The 27696-nt window shown below is 37.6% G+C and overlaps 1 protein-coding gene across 1 annotated transcript; it reads right to left on the bottom strand.

Annotated features, from left to right (window-relative positions):
• Positions 1-720: 720 nt before the first annotated feature.
• WDR63 (WD repeat domain 63) lies at positions 721-22772 on the bottom strand (the record flags this gene model as incomplete). Its single annotated transcript, XM_010138302.1, has 21 exons — positions 22655-22772; positions 21291-21329; positions 16964-17145; positions 16328-16432; positions 15316-15477; positions 13652-13851; positions 13262-13378; positions 12421-12611; positions 11380-11504; positions 11191-11280; positions 10636-10771; positions 9850-9980; positions 7793-7866; positions 6255-6402; positions 5290-5374; positions 4163-4290; positions 3622-3681; positions 3070-3195; positions 2187-2391; positions 1691-1782; positions 721-854 (listed from the first exon to the last, which is right to left on the bottom strand). Coding segments are annotated over exons 1-21 (2648 nt in total), but the record flags the coding sequence as incomplete, so codon positions are not given.
• Between the last annotated feature and the right edge of the window lie 4924 nt (positions 22773-27696).

Below are 27696 nucleotides of genomic sequence, written 5' to 3'. Positions count from 1 at the left end.
TCTGATGAGGAAAGTATTTCTTGTCCCTTTACTAGTCCTAAATCCATTAGTATGCTCTTCTGGGTCAGAGAACACAGTATAGTCTGCATTTTCTTGCTCCTCCATCTCTTCCTTTGTTTTCTGTAGAGTAGTCATACTCTGCAGGAAAAACACAACCAGGCAATAACTTAAGCTTTTAAACCGGTATATGACACCACTGCTTTCCAGTGGATGGTATCAGTGCTATCACAAATTAATGGAAATAGGCATTACCTAGGCCTGCGTTAGCGGAATTGTCATTTCCTTGTGGATTAGTTGGTATTATTAAACCATTTACCAAAGAACGGATAGGCAAAATCCTTATGTGAATAAAGAATGGAAGGCTGGAGCCTCTGCTCACTTGAAGAAGCAGTATTTACAAGGAAGTTGTCAAAACTAACTTTTTGGAAGAGCAACTGATGTAGAAAGAAAAGCAAATTCCAAGTTGTTAAATGTCCATATGTTAAATGTTCAATGCTCTTGCAGGAGTTTCACTTGACTGAGAGCTGAAATCACATGAACTAGGTAGGATCATCTGTTCCGCTCTCAAGAACTGTAAATGTGAAATAAGGAGCTGCTAAGCTGTTCTGATCATATCCGTGATTTTTGAATCGTGGAAACTAAGGGAAATCCTGCCTGGCAAAACAGGTGCATTTTAAAGATCCCAAGAAACAAAGGAAGTTAATTTAAAGTATAACATACTGTTTTCTCCCTCTGTGCCTCCGGTTCCATTTCAGTTCTGTTTTGCCTTGAAATTCTTGATACTCTCGAAACTCTTGTTCACAGTACTTCAGATATTTGACTTCTCTTTCGAAATAATCAAGTACGTTGGCATGCTAGTAACACAACGACAAACAAGGTCACTCCATGCCCAAAGACACGGAATATTGTTGGTGATCTGAACAGTATTATTAGTTTATCCGTATTGGCAATACGGTTATCTCTATCCAAATAATTTGCAGCAAAACAATACGAAGATATGGACTTAAAACCAATTGATCTTGGATACAAATGTGCATGGGGTTGAGTAATTTTTATTACACTGACTCTGAGGAGATCATCCTTCAGGAACCTGCGCTGAAATAACTAGGTTATTGATTTCACTAAATCAGTCCTAATCGTCACGGACCCAGCTTCAAGCACAAAGACATCACAAAATAACATACTTGAGTATTACACTATGCATTTATCTGGGATTCTGTGTTTTAGTTTCCATTAGTCTCTTCAACAACCTGCCATTTTTCAGTGAATACTTTGGTTAGAATGAATGTAATTTAAATATTAGTGACTGTTCTTCGGTTTACAAATCAGTGCCCTAAATAGCGCAGTTCCAAAACACACATAACTTGGGCAGGAGCAGTGTATTTCCTCATGTTATAGCACTTTGCTCCTACCTTGCTTTGAAGAAGTTACTTTTACTAAAATGACACTGCTGACGTGGTGTTACATTGCTCTGCACACAGCAAAACTTCATGGGATGTTTATAAAGTATTTAAGTGCATATATAAACTTAAAACTGGGATAGGATGGGAAGAAGATTTTTGTGATGTAGAAATAACAGAGTAGGTAGCAGGCAAGACAGATAGACCGGATGAGATGGCAACACTAACTTGATCTTTGGCTGGGATATGGGGGAAAAGAACAGCTGAAAATGATGTGGAAATAAAGTTACCTCATTCCTCAAAGGGTAACTTAGTGCCTGACAGATTTCCAAAACATGCAGTACTCCAAGATCATCAGAAACGGCTAAAAAATGCTGCTTTGCTGAAAGATATTTGACAAAAAACATATAAACAATCTAAATTCCAACAGTAACACATGCCTCCACCCAAACACGAGCTACAGAGGCTTCATTTTTGTTGTTGTCTTTTTGGTTTATTGATCGCTGCAGCGAAAAGGCAGCCTAACTGCTCTTTTTTCTTAACAAATTAAATTCCCTTTAAAGTTTAAACTTTTTCAAGTCCTTTTAATTGAATGTTTTCAGTTGCTTTATGCCATGGTAGAAAACTTAGAACTGCTGTGTGCATTTTTGTATATCTGGTGCAGGGTTACATCAGTGGAAGTATGTGCTTATCTAAGATTGTCTGTAACAAGGTGAGTGTCCCTTGGGGTCATGGGCCATTTTGCAATCAGGGTGGCACCGTAAAGTGCAACCACCATCAACATACGTGAGGCAATCCAGGGGCTGATGAAAGTGATCGTTGATTCGGAGATGTTCCGGAGATGAGATGCCTCATAAGTTTTCTTCAGTAAGTCCCAAATGTCTATATTTCCATCATCTCTGCCAATGAAGAAAACTCCTGGTCTTGTTAAGGACCAGTGTCCCGCAGTGTATCTTCCTGCAGAGCAGCTTGACTGAAGAATCGGTCCATTCTTAATGTGTTTGAAAACAGGTGAAAGATAAAGCCAACGATCTAACGATACTATCCATTCCATTCCAATCTCCTATCATTTAAGAAAATTCATTATTCAAATGATCCTATTACAAAAATTTTATCAATGGCAAAATTGGCATCACCTTGTGCAGATGAAAAGGAGAATTGTGGGGAAGTAAAACCTGGTAACTGACTTCCAGACTATGAAGGTAATCTGTCTATCTGCTGTTTAAAATCTGTGGCCTTGAGATTTTTCCAGGTAGAGCTAACCTGGATTCCTACATGAGACAAACTGCAAAATCCTCCCACATTTCTTTGTTGTCAGATGATGAAAAGACTACATCTTAAACACGAGTTCTTCAGACCAGATTAGCACACGTTGCCTTTATCTCCGGCTTCCTAGCAGCAGAAATAATTCATTGGGAAGCTACAGTTTTTACAAGGTTGGAATTGAAGAAGGTCACTTAATTTTTTCTGTAAAAGGCAAGTTTACAAAGGTATTTCAAAAACAGTTTTCTGATGTGGGAAAAAAGGGAAAGCTGCTCTTATACCAAATTTATCCCTAAGATAGGAAGCTTTGTGACTTACAAATATTTCTGTAAATACAGATTCTGAGGCTGCTATAGTTGTCTTGTATAGCTATCAATTATGTTACAGCTGTGTTAAAGTAACTTACTGTAACCCCTTCTTTCCAAATGGCAAAATTTCGGCCTCCAATGCTTAGAATGATGTCTTTAAAAAACGGAGATCTCTGGAGGGTGTTGATAGTTTCAGTGAGGATGGTGTATTTCTGAGTGTGCTTCTGACCTAATGGAATGAAAAAGGCAGTTGCTTGTAACTAGTGCTTAGTGGTTGTCTTCAGAATGGGAGTTACGCAGGGAGGCGTGCAGAATACATCCAGCACAGGCTTCAAAGATACTATCCTCATTTTTTTGCTCACAAGGTACAGGAATTGGGATTGCCACAAATCTAGTTGCTTCCATGATTTGTGCCCATAGGTACATAGCAACGTACCTGGGATACTGGAGAGGGTTTTTGCTCCTCTGTCATGACAGCTACGCTGCTTGCGCTCTTGAGGGTGTACTACTAAATCCTGGAGTTGTCAGTGAGATAGACTATTATAGCAGATGAGCAAGAACCTTAAAAAGACAGGCTCTAGGTGGCAATACTTTAAATTTATTGATATATTAAGGTTTAAAGGAGTATTGAGAAACTTGAACTTACTAACTGGTGTTGATGAATCACTATCAAATTCCACTTTCCAGTCAGAATAAATAATTTCTCCATCCTGTGATGCCAGAAAAACAAAGTAAATGCTAACGTTAGAGCTTGGTGGCTTATATTAAAGTGCCTTGTTTTCAAGCTGTGACTTTACTTAATTATAACCATCACTAAGTATGTTCTGAGAAAATTGAAACTTAAATTTGCAGCCAGTGACTGAAAACTCAGTAAAATTTTAGATCGTCGTTCTTCAGTTATGTATTGCCAAAACAGCTTTACCTAACTTGATGTACGTAGGCAATCCTCCCTGCAGAATTAGGTGCCCGGTTTTTACAGTTCAAGCTTTGCTCCAGTATTTTCAGAAAAGGTGGCCAGAAGCAAAAAGGTAGCTAGAAGTCAAATTCTCATTTTCCATAGAAACTCAGAACTGGGAAAGATCTTTTTAGTTAACGCTTGAAGAAAACATGCAAGGCCACACATCTGTGAAACCTGTTTAATTGTTCAGTCTTTCGGATATCTGGAATTAATAATATATTCTTTTCACTTACTTCAGTTCCAACAAAAAAGTCGGTGGAGATACTCTCTAGTGCTTTCAGATTTTTGCTTGAAGTACTCATGTCTGTGTATCGTCTGTCTTTGGTGAGTAGTTCTAGTGTGTGCAGAGGTTGCACCTTCTCTGGGAAACAATATGGATACATCTATTTATTATACAATGGAACTTATCAGACCAAGCAAATCCTTTGTCTTATAAAGGTAGATCATAGATAAGGGCAATTTTAAGAGGAGAGATGAAGAATGACTGCCAAGGAAGGCGGCAGTTCTGGGGGTTAACCGTTTCCCGGTGGAATGTCCCCATTGCTGCAGCTGCTCTGAAGTCAGTGCTTCCTGAACCCAGCCAATTGCTTAGGGTAGCACCATTCTGTTCTTCATCAGTTTTACACAGCACCGGTGTCTCCGTGGGAACTGCCCTAATGCACCCCCCTTAGCTGCTGCAGCCAAGAGCTAACCTTTGTGCTTCAGGGAAGGGCACAACCTGCCTCTGGCAGTCCGCGGTGTGACAGCGTGCGCAGGAGCAGCTACCCCGCAGCAGCTCAGTTGCCAGAATGGCATTTTCTGGCATGGTTTGCGGTCACTCTTTCAGGCAGTCCAACTCCTGGGCTACCAGTGTGTCAGCTTGCCACTTCACAGAGGGATTAGCAACGTGTCCCTACCATGATGTACCATGGAGAGAACTGATCTACCACAGAATGTGAAGCGCTTACTTCATGTTCTGCACTGGAGAGTGACAACTCTATCCAAAGGCCTGCAGAAGTGCCCACGATATATACTGTGACCCCAGGATTATTCTTCTAAAAATGGTGTTCTGTAAGGGCTGAAAAGGACATGCTGTTTCAGGGATAAAGAGACTGGGTGGGGGACTTGTATGGGCTGTTACAGGAAACCTGGCCGAGAGTTACTGCAGATACAGAACTGCTCTTTCTGTATTCAATACGTGTACGTATTTTTGTAGCCAATACACGAATGTCGCACTTTGAATACCAGTGTAGTTAAGACACCTTTTTCCCCAGGTGTGTTTTAGCTGTACAACATTTTGTTGCTCAGCTTTCATTATGTATATACTTGAATATAAGCTTCATAAAAACATTTTTCCAATATGGCATAATAAAAATATTACCTGAGGTTCTGTAATGATAATGTAGTTCCCTTAGACTAATTCTGATGGGACTGTATGTGATGATATCACCTTCGCACAGGTTTATCTGTTCAGAAAAAAATTATTTGCTAATTAATTTTATCGGACCTCAGGTACAAGAATAAATGCCTTTCTGCTGTAATCGAACAGCTCTTTTCAGTTTGCAGTGTGTTTGTAATACTCCATGAAGAGTATTTGCTGCCTCGCACACAAGCAGAGAGAAAATGCAAACCTGTGGTTTCTCTTGTGTTATGCTTTCCCTGTAAGGATTTTGCCATGTTTCTAGAAAAAAACAGCTCCAGTTGCTTGTTCAACAACCATACCAGCTGCAGCTATTTGAGCAGCACAGATCAGGTCCAAAATTTTTTTTTTATTTACCTAACACTATTTCAACCTCACTTTTCTCATAAACTGCTATGACCATTTCAATCAGACTGACTGTTGGGTTGCCAGTAATTCTAGTTCTGTTGCAGCTATTTGAGCAGCACAGATCAGGTCCAAATTTTTTTTTTTATTTACCTAACACTATTTGAACCTCACTTTTTTCATAAATTGCTATGACCATTTCAGTCAGACTGACTGTTGGGTTGCCAGTAATTATATTTCTGTTTATCATAACCATGTTTCACAGTTTAGGACCCACTGAGATAGACAGCGCAGCAGTTGAAAAGGCTGACAAGAACTTACACTATTAATACAAACACTTTTGCAACTATTGCTGTTTTTAAGAAGCAGACATGCTGTTTCTTTTGAGTTAGCTTTTCAAAATGTGTTGTCTGATGTTTCAGAGGAACATTGAAGTCTTTAATATCATAACAGAAAAGGACATTCATAAGGAAGTCACAATTTGCTGGAAAAAATAAAGAGTTGGGAAGCAAAATAATAAATTATTAGGGAATTCTGGCCGTATCTAGTTTTTCCTTCTGTTCTATATTTGTGTACAGTACCTTTATGAGAGGTTTCCAACAGAGATCTTGGTGCTTAGAAGTATGTGGAGCATCAGGGAGTGTATAAAAAGTTTCCTCCTCTTCTATTGTCTCAGATGAGGATTGTTGGGGAAGTTTGGTGACTGGTATATCCCAAAATAATATTGAGCTGCAAAATGATTGTATAATATTATTCCCTATTTTTTGTTCTAAAGTTATATGCAACTTTCCACACATTTTAAAGTTGGGGTTTTTTACCTTTCGTCTTCAAACTTTACATAGCGATAAAGATTCTGAAAAGCAGACAAATGCTAGATACTGAATCGCTTGGTTTATAAATGATGGGATCTGTTCCTTTATTCACCAGTTCATCAGTTGTTAACCCTGCCAAAGCAGCTAGGTAGCATTCGTACAATTTGCTTATGGAAAGTTACTGGGTGAAGTTCCTGGCCCTACCTGGTTGAAATTCCTGGAGGCTGAGAGAACTGGACAGAACTCTGTACCAGCTAATCTAGTAATCCAAATCAAACCTCGTTCCCACTTCTTGTGTGTACCAATTTATTTGCTGACATTTAAGGCAAATGGTCCCACTCACTTGAATCTGTCCTCTCATTGGATTTTTCAGGCTTCTGATTGTTCCTGTTGCTCTACTCTGGACATTCATTCACAGATTTGATATAGCCAGTGATAATTTTCCTCATTGCTGATACCTCTTTCCCTTTTATAACCAGAGTTGTTCAAGGACCCATGCTCTTAAAGGACAGTAGTACAGCGACTTCTGCTTTTTCATTTGGACTCCTAGTGTGTGAGTAGCTTAAATTATTTCTTCCATGTGCATTACACTGCAAACTTATTAACAACTGTATTTGCAATTGTTCTTTTAACCTAATTCTTTGAAGTCTACTCTACGTTTGATTAGGGAAAATACTTTCATATCGTTACCAAATTTAGCTCTCTGTGACCCACCCTCTTTTTGATGTAACTAGCAAGTATGTGATTGAGCCCAGCCGTGATTGCAGCCTAAAAGCCTTAAGCCTTTTGCCATCATGAAAGCTGAGCATTTATTTTCACTTTTTGCATTCTGACCCTTTGCCAGTCTTTCACGTAGGGTAATAGTTAGTCATAATCATCATGACTATTCAGTCCACAAAAGAGAAGAGTCATATGGAATAATTTTGCCACCTAAGTCCCCAAGTTTAAATATAGTTTACAGTATTTCTGTGGCCTCAAAATCTTCAACAGCTGTTTGTGCAAGTCACATTATTGATATAGGTGTGGGCTCTCCAGGCCAATGCATGTGTGATCAGCGCTTTTAAGGTATACACGGAATATGAATGTATATGTGTGAGGTTTTTCAGTTAATGAACTCTTAATGCCATTACTGTATAGGGCTTAAGCAGCCAAGGACTTGATGTAATTGTCTTCTGCATACAGAATATCACCTATTCAGGGTGAGCTGATAGGAATGCAGAAGTGTGCTAGTTAAATCATGAAGTATGCCCCATAAAGCCTTCCAAAGGAAACTGCAGGACATCTTGTAGAGTATGTAATGCACTTACCAATCAGGAGAGCAGGTTACAAGCTGCACGCAGATTTCATCTCTGTTTTCAATAGTAGTACCTGTTTGGTTGTCCTAAAAATAACAGTAATAATAATTACAGGGGGAGAAGATGATAGATAAAATTTGTACTTTGGTATGTAAGTAGTTCAACACATAAAATAGTCTTCTAGAAGTTAAGTCATTGTTTCTGCTTGGGTAAGGTTTGAAAATTAGGCCTTACTAACTTGTAGTTATAAAATCAAGCTATTTTACAAGTGTACTTTAAGTGAACCAGCTTTGCCTGCTAAACAGCTAAAATTCTAAATTAAGTCAGCAGGATAAATACTTGCTGTCACCACTGCAAGTCAGGCCCTCCTTAGATTGCCATGCTTGTAATGTTTTTGGTTCAGCCTAACCAAAGAGCAAATAATTGAGAAATTTATCTCAAACAGTTAAGGGCAGTGGGAGTGACAACTCTTTGCCAAGTTTATACCATGGGTCATCTGTCTTAAACTATCGCTTGGCTAGACCACACTGCAGGATGGTAGTGGTGCCTTCAAATGCTAATTATTAGTAGTTTAGTTTGTGTATGTAGGGTTCTGCAGGTTTTATAGTACTTATCACTTACCAAGTAGTCATTGTTTTATACCAAATTATTCCAATTTATTCAGAAAAATAAAGGATAGCTGTCAGGGGGCAACAAGCAATTATAAGCTATGCTCTGATCAAATATAATTTGCAGTATATGCAAAATATGTTTTGGCTAAAACTGTGCTATAAACCTTGCAGTAAAGCTTCAGCTGTGTTGCTTTTTTTGTTAGGCCAAACCCTACTCTTATTTTCATTCATGAGTTGCCTACCTGGAGTCAAAACGGTAGTGACAACCATGCAACGCTGGATTAGGTTCTGGATATAACTTTGGGTACTTTTTCATTGATATGTAATGATAAACTGCTGATTTTCAGAGCTGTGCCATAAAAACTGCAATGCTGTGAAAGGCTGACACACAGTTCCATGTTTGTATAAAACAAAGTGTGTCCCAGGACACATCGCTAAGTGTTGACAAAGTGATTCTTTTGTCAGTGTTACTTATCAGGCATGAGTTTCCTGTATCTGTTATCCCAGATGAATGTGAAAACAGCTTTCTGAGCCTAAACCTTGGCAAAAAACCCCACCCAAACAACAAAAACCATAACAGCATGCTGCTCTCCAATCCCTTTCCTCACGTTTTACATCTGGTACCAATTAGTATCCATGGATACTACTGTAACATAATTAATATTGAACAGTTGCATCACCTTTCTTTTTATGAAGTATGTGCACCCTTTTCCTCACTTTTCTGGTAACGTTGCTAGGGACTGCAGAACCTATGAAGTCTTAAAAATTTGTTTTCAAAAATTATCGATATATTAATTTGCATGAATCTTTTAAACATCTCAGTTTTCTTCCTTTTGATCTGCTTTTTCACTGTCATTATTTTGCAATTGATTACATTTGCATTTCAGATTTATTTGAGCAACAGTTTGCAGTACTTCAATAGCAAAGGAGCATCCAATAGCCCCATAGTAATGTTGGGCCCTTTACCTACAGAGATCCTAATTACTATGGAGCTTTAAAACCATCACAGAAAATGTAAGTTTTCAGTCCAGAAGCAGCACCTAGAAAAATTAAGGTAACTACAGTAACACCATTCTTGGGTGCCTAGATATATAGGTAATTTAAATTATTTCTCTGAATTCTTGGTGGCAGGGTAGGTTGCTCATAGTAGAAATTCAATATATTTTAGATATGGAAGGCTTATTATATTTTTTTAATTTTAATATTCAATAAGGCTACAGATTTTTTTCCCAGTGTGAGCAGATTCATATCAGACTGAGAATACAGCATAGCTGTAAAGCACAATGAACAGGACAAGAGGCACCAAATTATTTAATATTTAGAAAATGCAGTGAGAAACAATGAAGGCTATTATAAATAATTAAATATTTAATATTTTATCTTGAGTTTACACTGTGGTTTCTGAGGTAGTAGATTAAGAAAACTGTAAAAAGAAGAAAAGTGAATTTTTAAACTCACCTCAAAATAATCTGGCACCCAATGTATATCTGTTACTGGTTTTTTATGACTATACTGTATGGAAGAGACTGCACAGCATCTCACTAGATGTAGCTCAGTGTTGCTCTGCTGGACGTGCATAAGTGATAGCTAGAAATGTTTTAAAAAGAGATATCTTAGTGTATTTCCAAAATACAATAGTAGACGTCTCAAAGAAAAAAGGTTACTTTACATACTGTTCATGCTTCTTCACATATATCAGATAAGTTTGTAGAACTTTCTAGGGGTCTAATACGTTCCCTTTCGAAAAAAAAATGGAAAGGATCAAAACTGGCTTTTGGATATGCAGCTCTAAAAAGAATTCCAGCATGCCTGCACAGGCACACGCACATCCACTCACATTATTGGTTTCTCCTCTGCTCTTAAGTCTCTCTTCTGCTCGTCCCCTTTATAATAGTCTCCTCCTGCTGAGATTTGCTTCTCATCTCCCAGGCTACCTTTTTCCTGTCCGTAAACTTCCAGAATAATTTTCAGTATTCCATTCAGCAACAAATGCTCTATATATTTGATAGGCTTCATAACACAAGAGTTGAATATATGTTGGTGCCCATTAAAGAACAGTCTTATTGAAGCCCAGGTCCGCACCAAGTGCGGCAAAGCTATTATGCTGGACTAACCAGGAAGAAATGATATTGTGATAATGGGTTTGTTTAACATAGTCATCAGGTTTATCCTTTCTAGAGACGCATTGCAAAGATTATCTACTCCCCTGTTTTGAGTCAGAATACCTTTACCCATTTTCTCCCCCAGACATAGAGATGTACTGCAATATATTTAGAATGGAAGAATTTACCGTGTTAACAGCTGTTATCTCAGTTCCATCAGCAACAGTTTTTGCACTTTGCAGCTTTTCTTCATGTTGAGAGATATCCCACAGTACAATCTACAATGAGAAATGAGTAAATTATGAATTATTTAATCCATTATATTAATATGCATTTTTTTCAAATACAATTCATGGAGCTTTGGGGGAAAATAAGAAATTCATTCTTTGCACTAGAACTTATGAAGTCTAAAGTATTGCCTTTCCAGTCCCATGCAATCAGTTGAAAGGCTATACTTGCACTTGTCTCAAAAGAAAAAAAAGTCTTTACAGCTTGACCTATTTATCAGTGCTACAAAGAAGCACCATAACAGTAATGGCTCAGCTCTGCAGTAACTGGATCAGAGAATTTCTGAGCTCTGTGACATGTCTTGTGACTATATGTTACTGTGGATGTTGAGTACCTCTCTTCACCCTTGTTTTTATATTGCAAAAAATATAGAAAAATCCACTTTCATTCTTAAACAGAAAATTAACACCTGTCCATTGATGCAGCCACCAGCAATGATACTTGAATCTCTTGGACTGAACTGAAAGCAGTAAATGTCTTCAGGACACTCCAATATTAACTAGAAAGAAGAAAAAATAGTTGAGAAATCCAGTCACACCAATTGTTTGTTCTCTTGTTATTTAAACACTTGGCATATTTAAAAGTCCTGATTAAATACCTGAGGGTGGATAGGGTCACAAACACTCCAAAAAACTATTACCGACTGCTGCAGCAGTAATTTATCAGGCAGGTTAACGTGCTCTTCATAAGAAAGCCCCTCTCCTGCTGACACTGCTATAATCCCTGATCGAGAGAGAAAATTAGTTTTCACAGAAGAGACAATTCAAGTTTCAACATGCTGCTTAATTGTTCTAAGTGATTTATATTTATACCTTCTGAATACAGTGAAAAAAGGCAAACCCCCCCCCCACCATGTATTTATATTTTTTATTTTTCTTTTTACAAATCTACTTTGCGGAAATTATTTTTGTTACTTAAAATGAAGTTTTTTAACAGTGAGTTGTAGAACGTAAAAATTCAAGGATAAAATTCAACTTTTTTGCTACTGCTCCTCAGTGCACCTGAAATACTGCACCTGAAATGATGTGGCAGGCGTAGAATCCTGGCCACCCATCACGAAATCTAATTTTTTGTAGCTGAATTAATTTCCTGCATAGGCTGCAGTAGTGGTTACTAGTATGCTGTGCAGCTAGGACATTCATATAAAACAAAATTGTGCCTTTAAGCATGGCTGTGTAGAGCAATGATCCGTGAGAGGGAGCAGGAGGAGACGCTTAGCATGCCTTGTGGTGCGCCCTGGCGCTCAGCAGAGCCGTGTCCCGTTGTGGCTGTAACATTCCTCGCAAGTTTTAGGCATGCTACAAGAACCAGCCATGGGGGGAAGAACAATGGTATGCAGAGACACCAGAAGGATCTGGCGCGGTTGCAGCGCCACTTAAATGAGCCTCATAAGGGAGAAAATTCCCTTTCCTCTGATCTCCGCTTATACATCAGGGTGAGTGACTTTGCGTGGCCTGTCTGAACTCTACCAAGAATTTGCCTCATTTTTCACCTCATCTCAAATCAGCTACTCTGACAGATGTGCTAAATCAGCACATTTGTTTTTAAATTTAAAAGCTGATGATTTTATGAAAGACGCGTATTTTATAGCTGTCATACATGTCATTCAAGTCTGAAATTAGTATTTTAACTGCATTACCATAAATGGTTGGATGCCAGCAAACGCAGCTAATAGTTCTGTTCTTGAGATAGCACAGGTCTGTAAATGATTGGTAGGCTTTAAGAAAAACATCTGGCTTGCCACCAGAACAGCTTTCATCTTCTGCTAGGGCCTTCCAGTCATCAAAAAAAGGATTCATGATTTCATTTTGCTGCAATGCAATTTCCATTCTGTTTTGTGAAAAGAACAGTTAACACTTTCAATAATCCAGATGTGACTACTTAGTAGTAAAATCACAAGTATTTCCACAAAGAGGCAGCTTTTGTTTCACACAAAATTTTGACCACACTGGTAAAAAAAAAAAAAGTATTAATTCCTCAGTGATGCATCACTGTAAGGAAACCCTTTCTCACTTAAATATAAATTAATAATTGTACCAATAATTTAGCTCTGTGTGGATTGAATACAGGGTAATTGTCCAATTCTTGTGCAAAAAGTGTCAGTAAGTGGGACTTTACTGACATGACTTCCATGACTAAGGACTGTAGGACAGCACTTTTGCTCTTCTGCATAAGCCTCTGCTTGGGTGAGCAGCTTTGCATTTTGTTCGAAAAGATGTACCACTCTCTGCTTTAACAGTTCTAATATTGGTTTAAACCAACATTCCTATCTATATGGCATAGACTTCATGCTAATTTTCATGGAGGCAAGCACTGAGTTAACATGCGTTAATATTAAAAGAGGGGAAAAAAGAAAATTATACAAAACCCCAAACAAATCAGTATTTGACCATATCAGTGGTCCACTCAGACAAGAGTTCTTGCTTGTATTTGATAATATTTCAGGTAGCCTTTAATGTGTATTGCTGCAGTAATTTTACCTTAAATGTACTGATGTAAGAAATTCACTCAATTTCTTAGATGACAGACTCTCTTCTTTCTCTTCATTTGACAACTGTCTAGGAACATACTGCGTGGCTGCATTTTTTGGATAGGTCCTAACCAATTAGAATAAATTTGCATGTAAGTATAGAAACAACTTTAAACAGAAACCCATGCAATGTGTAAAATTAAAAGCTAAATGTATTAATTTTTTTCTAGAAATTCTCCAGAAAAGAGTGAAAAAAGAAAGATGCAAACAGAGCATCCAATTATGTTTTCTTAGTTTGTAACTGAGTAACTCCAGAAGAGTTAATTCACGTAAGTTCAGTTAAGATCAGAAACAGTGTGTAGCTTTATAAGTAAGTTGATAAATATTTTCTCACCCTTACCATTTTGTCTGAGCACTATCTTCTCTTACTTTTGGAACCATTTGTAAGCCCACATCTTTTTTGAACATTTTAATACTGAAACTTTTGTCTTGATAGGATGTGCATTCAACGTAACTGTCTTCTACACATGAAGCGTTCCTGTCAGTAAATGTAATTGGTGCACCAAACTTACTGTGTACTCGAGAAATCAGATACTTAATCTGGAAAAGAGGTATTCGTGCAGTTAGCAGAGGAGAAGGTTTGTAGGAAGTTCGTTCTTTGAAATGGCAGTGTTCATATAATTGTAGGACTGGTTCTGTTGATGATTTCTGTGCTGAGTTTAGTTATTTCTGCATTTTTAAATTCTGAAGTGCTCATATAAGTAACCTACATAAGTAATGGAAGACAGGTTTGTATTTCCAAAACAAGAAGTTGCCTTTAGGTAACTTTTTGGATATCTTTTGGCATAAGAGAATTACATTTTCTAATTCATGCAATATCGAAACTGCACCTTTAATTAAAGGATTGATTTGCACGAGGTCTTATGTAATACTGCATTGGACTTCCAAGACCTAACTTTTCGTTCCTTCCCTCTTAGTGCAAGTCTCAACTTTGGGTGAGGTATTTCAGCTTCCTTTGCAGTGCCTAAGGAGACAAGTACCCCAACGAGGATCCACAAAAATTGCAATGAGGAGTTTCCTTATAGTGAGAACTAGGAAGGAAAAGGGATCTGGCTTGGCTTCTACCCACAAAGTGAAGCAGGCACTACAGAGGCAGAGAGGTATCGCTTTTGTCCTGGATTCCTGGCCAGGATCTTTTTCCCAGCACCTCGCGCAGAACTGGAAAGGAATGTAGGCTAAAAGTACTTTTGAGTAGACCTTGCCAGCAAGGTAGACTACAGAATACTTGGACTGTGAATGTGGGTTAAATTTAGTGACTGTGAATTAGCATTAGAACAATCAGACATCTTTTTAAGTATAAGCAAGATGTTTAGTTGCTGAGAACTATGAAAACTTAGCCAGTCTTCCCTGAACAGGGATTTAGGTATTGACTAAAAAATCACTGCTGGACAGTTAAATGCTTGGAGATGCCCCAAATGTCACAAGTTAGGTGACCGCTGTGAGTAGATCTACTTTTTGGATGTACAATTTTCTCAGTATAATCTCTTGGTGTAGTTAATCAAATAGGCCATTCTGTAAAGTCACCTTGTAATAATCTCTAGTTGGCAACTTTTATGCCAAGGTGGAGAGCCCTTATAAGTCTTGCATGCTACCCAAATGCCATCCATATAATGAAACAGGGTTCATTAGATTCCATGGAAACAGAACTAAGTCCTTGGGATATAATTACAATGACTAAGCTCGTAACGTGGCCAGATAGCGAATTGAGCAAAAAGTGGCAGAGATGCTAATGACCAGATGATCAGGACTTTTGAATTTACAGCTTAAGACACAGATATATCCAATACAGTCTTACATGCCTTATGAACAGGGTTGGGAGGAAAAAAAAAGTTTGAGTTTTTCTTAAAAGTTGAGCTAGTTCTCTTTTTTTTGTTGTTGTTGTTTTCTTGAAAGACCCCAAGAAAAACTAAATTTGTAACTTTTTCTGAGGGTTTTTTTAAGGAACTTAAAATAAATTTGGTTCTGTGGTATTTATTTGATTAAGTAACATCTGTTGATTCTGACCTTTGGAACCATCTCTTTAACAGATTCTTCTTCAACTTCCTTTTCACTACCAAGAGACACCCAGGGTTTGTGGACAGGAGGCTTATAAGGATGGACTTCCAGAGTTCCCTCTCTATTTTCTTCTTCTTTTTCTTCTTCTTTTTCTTCTGTACTTTCTGGAGGCTGTGACATCAAATAGTGCAGAATAGTGCTTTTTCAAAAATCCGTTACTAGAATCTAAGTATGAACTAGAAACCCAGTTTTCCATCTTTATTCACACGTTCTTTGCTTTTGTCTCGGTGCAGTAAGTCTGGCTACACAGTGCCCCAGGGTACAATTACGGTATATCCCAGTCAAACATTTGTGCATTAGAATTTGCCAATAAATGTTACATTAAAGAGAAACTACTGTCTTAAAAGCAAATAACTGTTATATAAAAATAATTTACAGTAATTAATAATTTATAGTGATAGGCCTTCCTGCCTGGAACTGCAATTTTTTTTCTATTAATTATTACTCTCCTGATGCTGGATGACAACTCATATTGAAAAATTATATAATCTGCCCATAAACCTTCTCCTATGATGCAATGAACAAGGGGGAAATCCTTTGTGTATCTAGAGTTATTTTGAACTCAAGACCATTTGAAACTATGATTTGAAAAATATATACATACATATTGTGAAAAGTAAGTATAGTATTTCTTCCAATATATTATTTTTATCTCTTACTTAAAAACCTGGGTCTTGGCAGAGGAAATTAACACTTATCATAAAAATGTAGCAATGAGGATTATAGTGGCTGTCTGCAGTAAAATTTAAAAAATTGATTCAGCCTTTCTTAGTATAAAAGATATTTTTACAGTGATACACGTATTTTCCCTTTATCAGATTATCCTTTAGAGAAACATTCTGGCATGCCAAGCACATCAGATGCTTATGAATATATTACCATTCCTGACAGATAAGTTTGAGAGGAGATTCTGAAATATTCATAGATAGAGGATTGCTGTGGTATACTTGGATTTTCTTACCTTCAGAAGGCGTTCCTTGGCTTCCTCGGAAGCAACAAGGTAAAAGTTCTGTCCATACTGGAACTTTGCGTCAAAAACTATCAAAAGTTCTTCCCCTGGATATTCCTATTTTAATTAAAACAATTAGTGGAAAACTGAAAGCAAATAACATCCAAAACAGACATAAGCCTGTGACTGGCAAAGCTACCACTAGTGTAAATTCAGTATCTGGTTAAACCTGTGGTCCTAACGGAGAATTTCATGTGCTAATTGAAAAGAACAGACGGATTTTATTTTGTGATAAAAACAAGTCTGGAATAAAACTAATCTTTTCATACAGAGAATTAAATAGAACAGAAATAAGCAGGCCATGAATTAGGGGAAGCCAAGGTACGTGAGGCTCTGCCATTCACAGAATCAAAACTAGTAATATTTATGATACTTTTAGTGTATTTTCCATCTAAAGTTAGTAAAAAAAAAAAAAAGTGCATGGTGAGCCGTGAGAAACTTGGAGTCAACAGTGGTCCATGACCTACATCCTTTGATATTAAGGCATTGGTGTATTTACACAGTCAAACTAGAACAGACTTTATCATTAAAAAAATACACAATCTGAGAGCGTGAAACCTTAAAGTGAAAATGAAATAAGCTACATACTAGGACTACTTTTTTGACAGGGTGGAAATCAGAAATTGCAGCTCTTGTTTTCAGGTCCTGAATGATGTCCTCTTTTTTAATAAGTTTGAAACAATTTTCTTCTGTGACATCTTCATCAACTCGGCAATTAAAAATTTCTTGGGTCTTTGTAGTGAAAACTAAAGGAAAGATTTCTGGGTGGCCTATGAAAGAAAGCAAAATTGCATGATAAAGAAATCCAGAGTGTCGTTTACACATACACCTTAATAGCACTGGGTCTGTACCGTTTCCTAACAGAATGCCTTTGAATCTCTCAGCTTAGTTTTTGACATTTTGGAAGGCATGGAAAATAAATTATATTGCATTTTGTTGATCTTGGAAAAGACTCTTACCTAACATTTCCTACTTAATGAATATTCCCAGTATGAGAGGTGTTTTCCCCTCTTGATCAACAGGTGATAAAGCGCTTTAGTGAAGAGTCATTAGTGGACTGGTTTTAACACATTAAGGACACAACTGCATGGCTCTGATTTAAGAGATCCCTGGAATAAATATACTCTAGCCCTTCCCTGCAGAGCAGTGCTGTGTTAAGCCAATGTTTAATCTAAACAAGGCTTCAATACCATCCCAAATAAGGATGCTTTTCTGATTTTGGGCTTTCATCTTCCTGTCATCCAGTTCAGAGTGCAGTTGATTCTATTTCTCGACTAAAGAGTGAGTCTAAAGCAAGGTCACTAATATTCAAGCCAGATAAAATACTTTATTTTCAGCTTTGCTGGAGAATATATAGCTGTTGTTCTCTACACACATGACCTCTGTTAGGTTCATTCATATTAATTCAGAACAAGACAGGTATTTCTTATCCTAGCTCTGGCACTGTTCCCTTCATTGTTCTTTGTCAGGCTAGGTGCAGTTAGGTGACCTGGTGACTGTGCTTTGCAAACGCTCAATCTGACGATAATATACAGTGCTTCTTGTTAAGTATGTCCGTAGCACTGGTCCTTCCCAAATTACATGCTCTGCCTTCTGGCTTACATAAGTGATTAAGATCGCTATAGGCCCAGCTAGTTAAATCCTGCTCTTCCTTCACTGTGCTGCCGTGTAGCAGGCTTAGGCTGGAGGTTTTAGCTGGCGTAGTAAGAGCGTTCTTCATGAAGGCCATTACACTTCTGTCCAAGAAGTTTAGTATGTGTTCCCTTTGAATGTTTCCCTTTTTCGTAAACTGGAAAGTGGAAAAGATTTAGGGACACGTATACACGGAATTTTTATGTACTGAAATGGGCTGGGGTTTGTGACAATAGCTGATGCTATCTTCTTAGTTGGAGTTATTTATTATTTTTATCTTACTTCCCAGAACCTGTGGTATTTTTTTCCTTGTGTGTGCCTAAAGTTGATGTATCTAAAATGATGATATTGACCAGCTGGCTAAGCTTGTTTTGAGAAGTCATCTCTAACCTAAACCAACAAGGACTGACAAAACAATAAATCCTCCTTAATCTCTATGGTCTGGGAAGCTAAATCTCTGCGTAAGCCTATCACATAATACATAATGTTCGATGAATCTGACATTTATCCTTTAAAATCTCCGTGCTGCTCCTTCACTGCTCCCACTCTGCTGTAGTCATCACTTAGATTAATGACATGCATGATGCTTTTGGCATACCTTGCACTAAACCAAGTATGATTTACTTGGCATTCGTTAGCTATTTTGTAGCATACACAAGCCATTCATAGCACACAGTCCATTAGTTCTTTCTTCACAAGTTGTAGTTGCATGACTTTTCTGATATCTCAAGAGATTTCTGGAATATCTGTGTCGATGCTTAGAAAAAATACACTATCATAGGGATGTTGATTGGGAAAGACCTCTGGAAAGTCATCTTGTCCAAACTCACTGTTGCTAACACCAGACCAAGGCAGGTCTCATTTATGTTCCAGAGTCCCTGTGCTTGCCTTTTTGACATCTACTCTCTGTAGCTAATGAGGCCAAAACCTAGATTAATCTTGTGCTTATCAATTTGCCTATGAGACTAGGCTCAGAAAAAGTGTTTATTCCAGGGTCATTTGAAACATTTAATCATTTTAAGGAACTGCAAAAGTTGGTCTGCAGGACTCCTAGGTCACCCTAGCCAAGAGCATGAGGCCTCACTAGGAAACAGATTCAAACCCTGGTGCAAACTGCAACCATACAGATGTACCTTACATTTTTGATATATTGGAGCAAAAAAATCAGACCTCCTTTTGAAAATGAAATTTCGTTGGATAGAAGGAAGATAGAAACATTGATCTGTGCACCACAACAGAATGCCCTTTCTATCCTCTGCTGTGCACATCTGGCTCACAGGACAGAATGGACAGGAGACCAAGGGAACAAAAAACGTATACACATTGCAGTCCGCAGAGTTGGTTATGTGCAATTAGGAGGGCTAGAACCTAAAGAAAATTTATAAACATAATTTTCTGATTCTAATGGGAAATTTATTTCAGAAGGTTGTTCCCATGGCTCAATAAATTTAAGTAAACAGAACAATTAGATTTTTTATATATATATACATTAAAAAAAAAAATCGTAAACAGGAATAACTTGTTTATTCAAGAAGCTTTACGCTGATATTTTCAGAAATACTGAATAGTGCATACAGTGTTATTCACAAATGCTAAAAAAATCTTTTTAAAAAGATGTAGGTTTCAATGTCAAATGAAACAATACAAGCATGCATTAAAGCAAAGTAAAAATACAATAGACATCACTACGAGAGTGAGAAGAGTAGGGCAGATGGTCCATTTTCTACACTGTTCTACTGCTGTAAGTCCAAGTTAAAAACAAAGTAATGATTAGAATTAAAATATGTTCTTCTCTTAGTTTAAAGGAATAAAATTCTGTATTATATCAAATTATATAATATAGGCTTTATATTATAGATTCAATATTATAAGATAAAAAGTTGATACTGTATTTCTTCTTATTATGAAAACTTCTATTGAATGCTGCTTTTCAGTAAAAAGGATGTATCAGCTAATAAGAGGCTTCATGTTGTGTTCTAATAGTAAATTGCACCCATATAATTCGTAACAGCCAACAGCTCCTACTGTTATGAGATCTTCACAAAGGACCAAAAAGCTCTAAGAGAATAAAGGACACTCGCAGGACGTAAGCTAAGGGGACTTCATGCATACAGTTTAAATCCTGCACAGACGATATCTGCATGTAGTTGGATTTTTTCCTGCTTTTAGCAACAGGTTTCTGTCAATGGTTTAGCTATTAGGGCTTCTAACCTTATTTGCCACTAGGTAGAGGTAAAATTCTCTCACTGTCTAAGTATCTCCAGGCACTGAAAAGAAACACTTTCATCATCTGAGGGATCACTTACTGTCCATTTTCATTAATTGCAGCTTGCCCATTTTGGTGGAGCCAATTAGAGTGCAATTTTTCACTTCCACCCATGTGCTCACAGGATTATGTAGGAAGGCAAATGATTTAGGATTTCTTTAAAAATTACCTGGTTTGTACATCTGCCACATTATGTTTTAGCTTTTAGCAATAAAAGCTGTACTGTTAAAAACTAATTAAGAAGGTTACCTTGTGGGCTGTTTCTGTAAACTGTAGATAAATTTTGCATTGATATCACATCAAGTTATATCCAAATATGTAACCTGCACAAATCAGGTCAAAAGAAAAATCTAACCAGAGATGCGAAAAAACATTTAAATTATTTGGTGTTTAAGGTAAAAGAATGTATTTAAATTCAAATAATTACATGTTTTAACTCATAACTATGGCCACATTTAAACTGCACAAAACTGCTGCCTTCTTGCTCATAAGCCAAGAGAAGTACTTGATATCTTGTGACACTGAAATAGCAGATTTTTCTTCTACAAAGCAAAACACGTCATTCAGTGTCTATCGATATCTATAATTTAAAAAACAAAACAATCCGCTAAAATCATCTTCTCACAAGATTCAGTGATTTGACAAAGATTATAAAAAAAGGATAAAAAGATTTTCTTTTAATTCCTTAACTATTACTAAATGCAAACCTTTCGCACCCTATAATTCTGTTGTAATGCTCTTTTATTTCCCCTGGTCCCAACACCCCTCGACCCAAGATAAAAAAATCTTATACAAAGCCATAACTTGTTTCATCATTCCTCGCTGCACTGCCTGCTACTCAGAGAATGGTACTGTAACTGCTACTCTAATAACTGCATTTCTCAATGGTTCCTAATTTTTCCTATTCATTAAAAAAAAAACCAACAACTTGCCTTTTCATTCCCTGGCATTAGTAACCCAGAAGCTTCAAAATATGCCAAAACTGTTACTTTGGAGCCCAATCATCATAGCGCTTACCTACACCAGCCATAGAAAGATCAATTTCATCTTCTTTACCTGAAATATAATGACATGGTGTTTTCAGTAATTTGTCTTCCTCACAAAGTAAATAAATATACAGCCCTTTTCTTGCTTGGGCAATATTTAAAATCTATATACAGTCAAAATAAAACTGTGAAGAGGAAAAGAAAATTTCTACTCAGTTAAAATTTAACACCAGAAATTAGTGTAGCCTTTGAAAATAGTATCTTAGGGATGTGTTAGCATATTTTGAAACTATGGAGATTTAAAACTCATTTTTTATTTTGAGCAGGTGGTCTGCATAAGAGAAGCCATAAGAAACCTGTCATCTTGTGATGCACTCTGCTGTTTCCATGGTTGAAAACTCACTGTCTGCTACCTCCTAGCACCCTCTTGGGGCAGTTCCCATGCAAATCCTGTCCTGTGAAGAGGAGATAAATGGGCCAGGCTCCCTGCTATCACAGCAGCAGAACCGGTAGGTGTGCAGGTGGGAGCTGATGTTAGTCCCCTCTGACTGTGGTGAGGTGGCCGGACTTGCTCCGGGTGGCAGGGTGCTGCAGGAGCCTGGCTTTCTCCAGCTCCTGAGAGGAGGGTCTGCAAACCTTACAGCGAGGTAGGACAGGGAGGGATTATCACTGATGTGCAGAATATTCTCTGCAGCACAACAGCTATTACTCTGCTGGGATGGAAAAGGTGATAAAAAGATGTAAGCAACTTCAGGAAGGTGGCCGTCATGGCAGAAAAAAATTAATGAAATAAAACAAATAAACCCCAAGCAAGAGTACATTCCCACCTTTCCTAAGAGTGTGCATGAATCACTGGAAAAAATATTTGTATATAGCAAAAGCTCGTTAGCCTTACACCTCATTAACTACACACTTTATGAATTACACAAGTGAGATAGTATCTCAGCACGTCAGATAAAACCACAATAAAATGCACTGCAAAATTAAATCGTGACACTTCGGTGTATTTCCAGTGTGATCCTGAGCGCTCAAAGCCCTCCCTGTAGAGGCACCACTCTCTGCCTGATGCTCTCCCTGGGCTGTCAGCATTTGTGAATCTCTCCACTTGAGATGTATATTAAGCCTGCTAATTTCCCAATCCACACTGTTATGAGGACACCACAAACTACTAAATCTAAACTACCAAGACAAAGTGTAAACGGTGCAATGTAGCTTCGATGTGCTCCATATATTGGGTGCAAAGCCATAATCAGTAATTGTCGATCTCTCAGTTATTTACATAAAATAGCATGTTCTAATTTATCTGCTGCTTATCTGTATTGGCCCCCTGCATTTAAGGAGCTGACATGAGAGACCATATTAGTGCTGGTTTCATTGCTGCTGTACCTTACATACCAAGTGGAGTTCGTTTTCCTTTTGAGGAGACCTTAGCTCTCTTTTCACCTTTCTTTTCCTTTGCCGAGGTTTTTGGACCTTTCAAGGAGGTCTGGCCAGATATGAGATTTTCTGACATTTTTTCAGATTTCTCTAGAGAAAGATACATACCATCAATAAACTTTAAACATACAACAGACTGTACATATGAGTGAAAATTTGGTCCATGACTTTATGTAGTTTGTCGTTATAGTAATATCTTCATACACAAAGTTATGTGCCATAATTTTAAATCATAACCTGTACTTTCATATGATACGTGATAGATGGAAATACTTCTTCTGTCCAGGGTGATGAAGTATGGAAACTGATTACCCAAAACAGTGAAAGACTCGATTAGGATAGAGGCTTGCCATACAGAAAGCCAAGGACCTGAACTACGGTGGGAAGAGTGCAGGTGAAAATTCTCCAGCTGTAAATATTTGTCCTAATGTCTGTAAGTGTAAATCATTAGTCAGATGCACAAAGCTGTTTCTGTGCTTTTCTATTTCCAGTTCATTTTTCAGTGTAGCTCTGTGGAGGACAACCTCGGAAAGAAAGAAGTTGTATGCGTAATTACATGTAGCAACCACACAACTGGAGATGGTAACTGTATAGAAGGCTCCTCTTGCTTCATTTGCTCTCCTTCTTCACAAAATCTAGAATAAGGATGGAGCAGCAATGTAGAAAAGGATGAGTCCCATGGCAAAGGAAGTGCGATAGAGCCTGCCCACTGTGCAGACGGGGCAGCACGCCCCCACAAAATACACTGCCAGCTCCATCGTGTGGAAGTCACTCATATAGCAGCCGACAGAACAACTAAATCGGGGTGGTCCAAATTCTGTTAGAACTATTGGAAATTGTTTGATGTTGTTACTGACCAGTTAAACGCATTCACCTGGGATAAGGACAGTGGGACTCTCAGTTTGTTCCCACTTCTTTTTAAGACTGTAAACTGACTGGGAGAGGAACCATTTTTTTCATGTCTACAAGTATGACAGTGTTTGGACGTTATGATAATTCCAACACTAACAAGAGGAAACCAGATGCACTAATAGGAGAGAAAGAGACGGCACCTTCAAGAACTGTGTTGTGACATAGCTGTTTCTGATGGACTCTTACAGGAGGTACAGCCTGTCTGCCTGGACGTGTGAACAGTGCATTTACTGTCAGGATGCTTAAGGTGAGAAGGTGAGTTTATAAAAGAATTGTTCTGTCTTGATACTTTCCCAGTGAAAGGCCTAAAGTATTGTGAGTGTTGAAACAACCTCGCTGTGGCCTGTGCATTTGCAGTTGCAGTGGTGATCCTGGCTTTGGGATGGACACTCATTCCCAGACGGAGAAACGGTGGTTTCCAGTTTTGTTACACAGGTCTCAAATGATCCAGAAGCAAGCAATATAATTTCACTCCAATCAAAATAGAAAAAACATACTCTATTAATCCTCAGGCTCTTTTCTCTATCATACTGGATCTTGCAGATCACAGGTGACAAGCTGCATCCGTGGGATGTTAGTGCATTTCTCTGTTGTTTGATTGTTATGCAAATACAGTCCCCTTCATTAATCCATCTGAAGAACTGTAGTAATTTAATCTTCAGCTTTTTTGAAAAAGCAATGATAATACCAAAGCAAACCAGATTAATGTTTCGGAATTCTGAAACTTAGGCCTTGCAAGGGATGATGCTTCCGGAAGATTAAAAAACCCTCACAAGTCATGTACAATGAATGTAAGGAGAAAGTTACGTTTTTTCTGCCCTCATTCTCACCGTCTTTTTGTCAAATACAGGACTACAAATATTGACAATATATTTATGCCTAACATTCAATATATTTTCCCAGTTACAATCTTTCAAAGGAGCCTTTACACTGAACAATATGCTTAGTTGATAGTTCTGAAACACTTAGGGCTACCTACTGTAGTGTGTGTGTCAATTCAGATAGTTAAAAGGGGTTAATTTTCCCTTATTTAAAAAAAAAAAAAACAAATAACAAGCACAAAGCTATTTCTTATCCACCTCCTTGTATGTTTTACATTCAAAAAATTGTGACCCATTTAATAAATGCATTCTGAAACCAACTTTGATGCCTCTGGATAGAGAGAGCCCTCCAGGATAGGAGAGGTCAGCTGTTTTACAAATTACTTGAAGGACAATATGAACCATCTCATATATATTACAGTCATGTTGTTTTACTTCACCGATCCCTAATTATATACTGAAACAAAGCCAATTTGGAAATTTTGAGTTCTTTCTTCTGAGTAACATAAACCCTAAGTCACATGAATAGAGGAAACACTGAGAGGGCTAAGATAAGTCACATGCCTATGTTTAGTACAGTAACTTGGAAGTAAAAACATCCCTTTTCCTTTGACTGACTTCAAGTATATTATACCTCTAAAAACAGTTAAAATTTTTGAAAATCGTCTCCCAGTAATGCAGTTCCTCCTCCCATCCTGAAAGAATCAGATGTAGGTGTACACACAGCACTATACACGTAAGGGCAGTGCTGGTGAAGGCAGTGTCGGTGACCGAGTGACTGTCTATGCATCTGTTAATATGAAAAGTCTCCCTGTTCATGGGTTGCAGATGAATACAGCCATGAAAACTGTAGGACTGTTGATGATTCCATCTGTGATGCACAGAAGCTAACAAGGTGGAAAGGGGATAGAAAAGTACAAAGTAATTATCTCCTTTTACAATATCCCTAATGCCATTTCACCCCTGCCCATTTGTCATCCTGTGGGCATATGATTGTCAGTGGTCAGGAAACGTGTAAGGCTCCAAAAGAAAGCAAAGGCAGAACTTCTAAAACTTAGCTGGAAGCATAACCATTTATAAAATATGTATGCAAGAGTGTTTGGGTTTGGTTTTTTGTTTTTGGTTTTTTTTTTTACATAGGATTATGCTACCAACCGCCAGGTGCTCCCTGCAGGAAACCAACATGCACTAAGAACTCTAAAACAGGTACTGAAGAGCAATCTTTTGCATCCCTCTTCTTCCAAAAAAGAAATAAAAGAATAAAAATCCTAATGGTTCTTAATGTGTAAGATAAAAGCTAGTATTTTCAGAAGTTACCTCTTACTGCAGGAGTTTGGGTTTTTTCACTCCCTAAGTTTTTTATGCAAAGGATCAAACCCTATCAAGAAAACCATGAGAAAATTGTCGTCTATATTAGAGGACTGTCTGAAAATGTGACAAAAAAGGTGAAGTCTTTAATCCATGGTTAGCTCCTATCTTCTTAGGGGTATTTCTGTATTGCTTATTTAGAAATACTCTTAATACATGTATTTGTCCAAAAATATGCAAATTAATGCTCATATAATTCATGACTCTATGATTGAGAGCTTGGAAACAACATTTAAATTAACATAATTTGAAAACTTTAAAGAGTTCAAAACATACAAAAAGGAATTGCTCTTGAAAATCAATTATCAACTTTGTAATATATATTGAAAAAGTAGGTAATTTATTATATTAAAATTTCATTAAATATGTTCAGTCTAATTTTTCAGCAATTTTTAGTGGAACACAGTGTTACATTATTTAATGGGTAAAGCACAAGTAAATATTGACAACTTTTGACATTTTGCAGCCTATTTTATTTATAGATGGCTGTAATATTTGGAACGTTAGGCTCAAGAGAAGGAATAAGATCAGAGCAATCTCCTACTCATTTAATGTACAAAAACATTTACAGTTACAAACCAGCTCCGTGAAGTTGCTAGGTACTGCGAAAGGGGAAAGTTAATTAGTTATCAGTACTACAAAAGATGCTGTCTGAATTCAGGACACAGAATGATTCATTTGTTGCCTAATTGAATGATTTAAGATCAAGCCTGTGTGCATTACTAATTTAGAACTGTAATTTACTACAGTTTGTAATGACAGAAGAATTGAGTGCACTTCCATTTAACAAAAGCACTACAAGGAAATTAACAGAAATGTGCTCCTTGCTTTTTTGTTGTTGTGTTACTAATAAGCTAAAAATCACTTAGGAACTTGTTAAAAATACCATCTTGAGAATAACTTAATCTCCCCAGAAATTTGTATACAGCTTAATAAAATTTATTATACTTTGCTCTATACAAAGGGTAAATAATACAAAGAGAAATAGAATTAGAAAAGGTATAGCATGGATGATGGAAGATACAAACATGTTTTTGTACTAGGAATAAACTGGGATTCTTTTTAGCCTGGACTGAAGGGGATGTGACAGTCAACAGAATCATGAGAGGCATGGAAGAAGTGACTGGGGTATTTTTCACAGTCTTTCGTAATACAAGATCTAGCTGGCATCACATGAGCATACTAAGGGACAGACTGAAAACAAACAAAAGGAGTACAGAAGTATTTCCTTGCACAACAGGTAGCAGAATTATGAAGCATACTGCCTGTGGACAAGGTAGCTGCCAAAAGCTCACAATTTCAAAAAAGTAACAGGGCAGATTAACAGACGAAAATTTGAGGGCTACTAAAAATAATGATAATACCACCTCTGGCTATAGAAATGAAGCCATAAATCAAGAAAACCGCTGAAGAGTGGAAGCGTGGCTTTGTTATAATCTTGCTCAGACCATTACTGGTCTAGACAGAACTTCTGGTCTAAGCCAGTACAGCTGATACATATTATTAAAAGCTATTAACAATTTGGTTGGTACTGCAATAGTTAATAAGTATGATATTTAAGTAGTCATAACGTGATTCTGTCAGGAAGCAAACAATAGCATAATTTGTCTTGTTACGACTTTAGAACCAGAAATGTTGTAAAGATTTACACTAGATTAGACATTAACCATTTCTTTTTAAGCAAAAATAAGAAAAATAATAATCTCATGTTTTAATTGTGAAAGATAGCCTGCTGGAACAAAATCGTGTGCTGAGATGGGGATGGGTGGGGGAAGGTGCCCGTCCTTTGCAGCCCCACGGGGATCAGGTGGCTTCGCTTCGCGTTGAGGGAAGGTTTGCAACCGCCCGGCTCCGCTCACTAGCTCCCCTCCAGCCTTTGGCACAGCCACGGACGAAGAC

This window comes from Buceros rhinoceros, unplaced genomic scaffold (assembly GCF_000710305.1).
Source record: "Buceros rhinoceros silvestris isolate BGI_N320 unplaced genomic scaffold, ASM71030v1 scaffold2036, whole genome shotgun sequence".
Taxonomy (NCBI): domain Eukaryota; kingdom Metazoa; phylum Chordata; class Aves; order Bucerotiformes; family Bucerotidae; genus Buceros; species Buceros rhinoceros.
The sequence above is the reverse complement of the archived record's forward strand: the minus strand, read 5'-3'. Positions and strand labels throughout refer to the sequence as shown.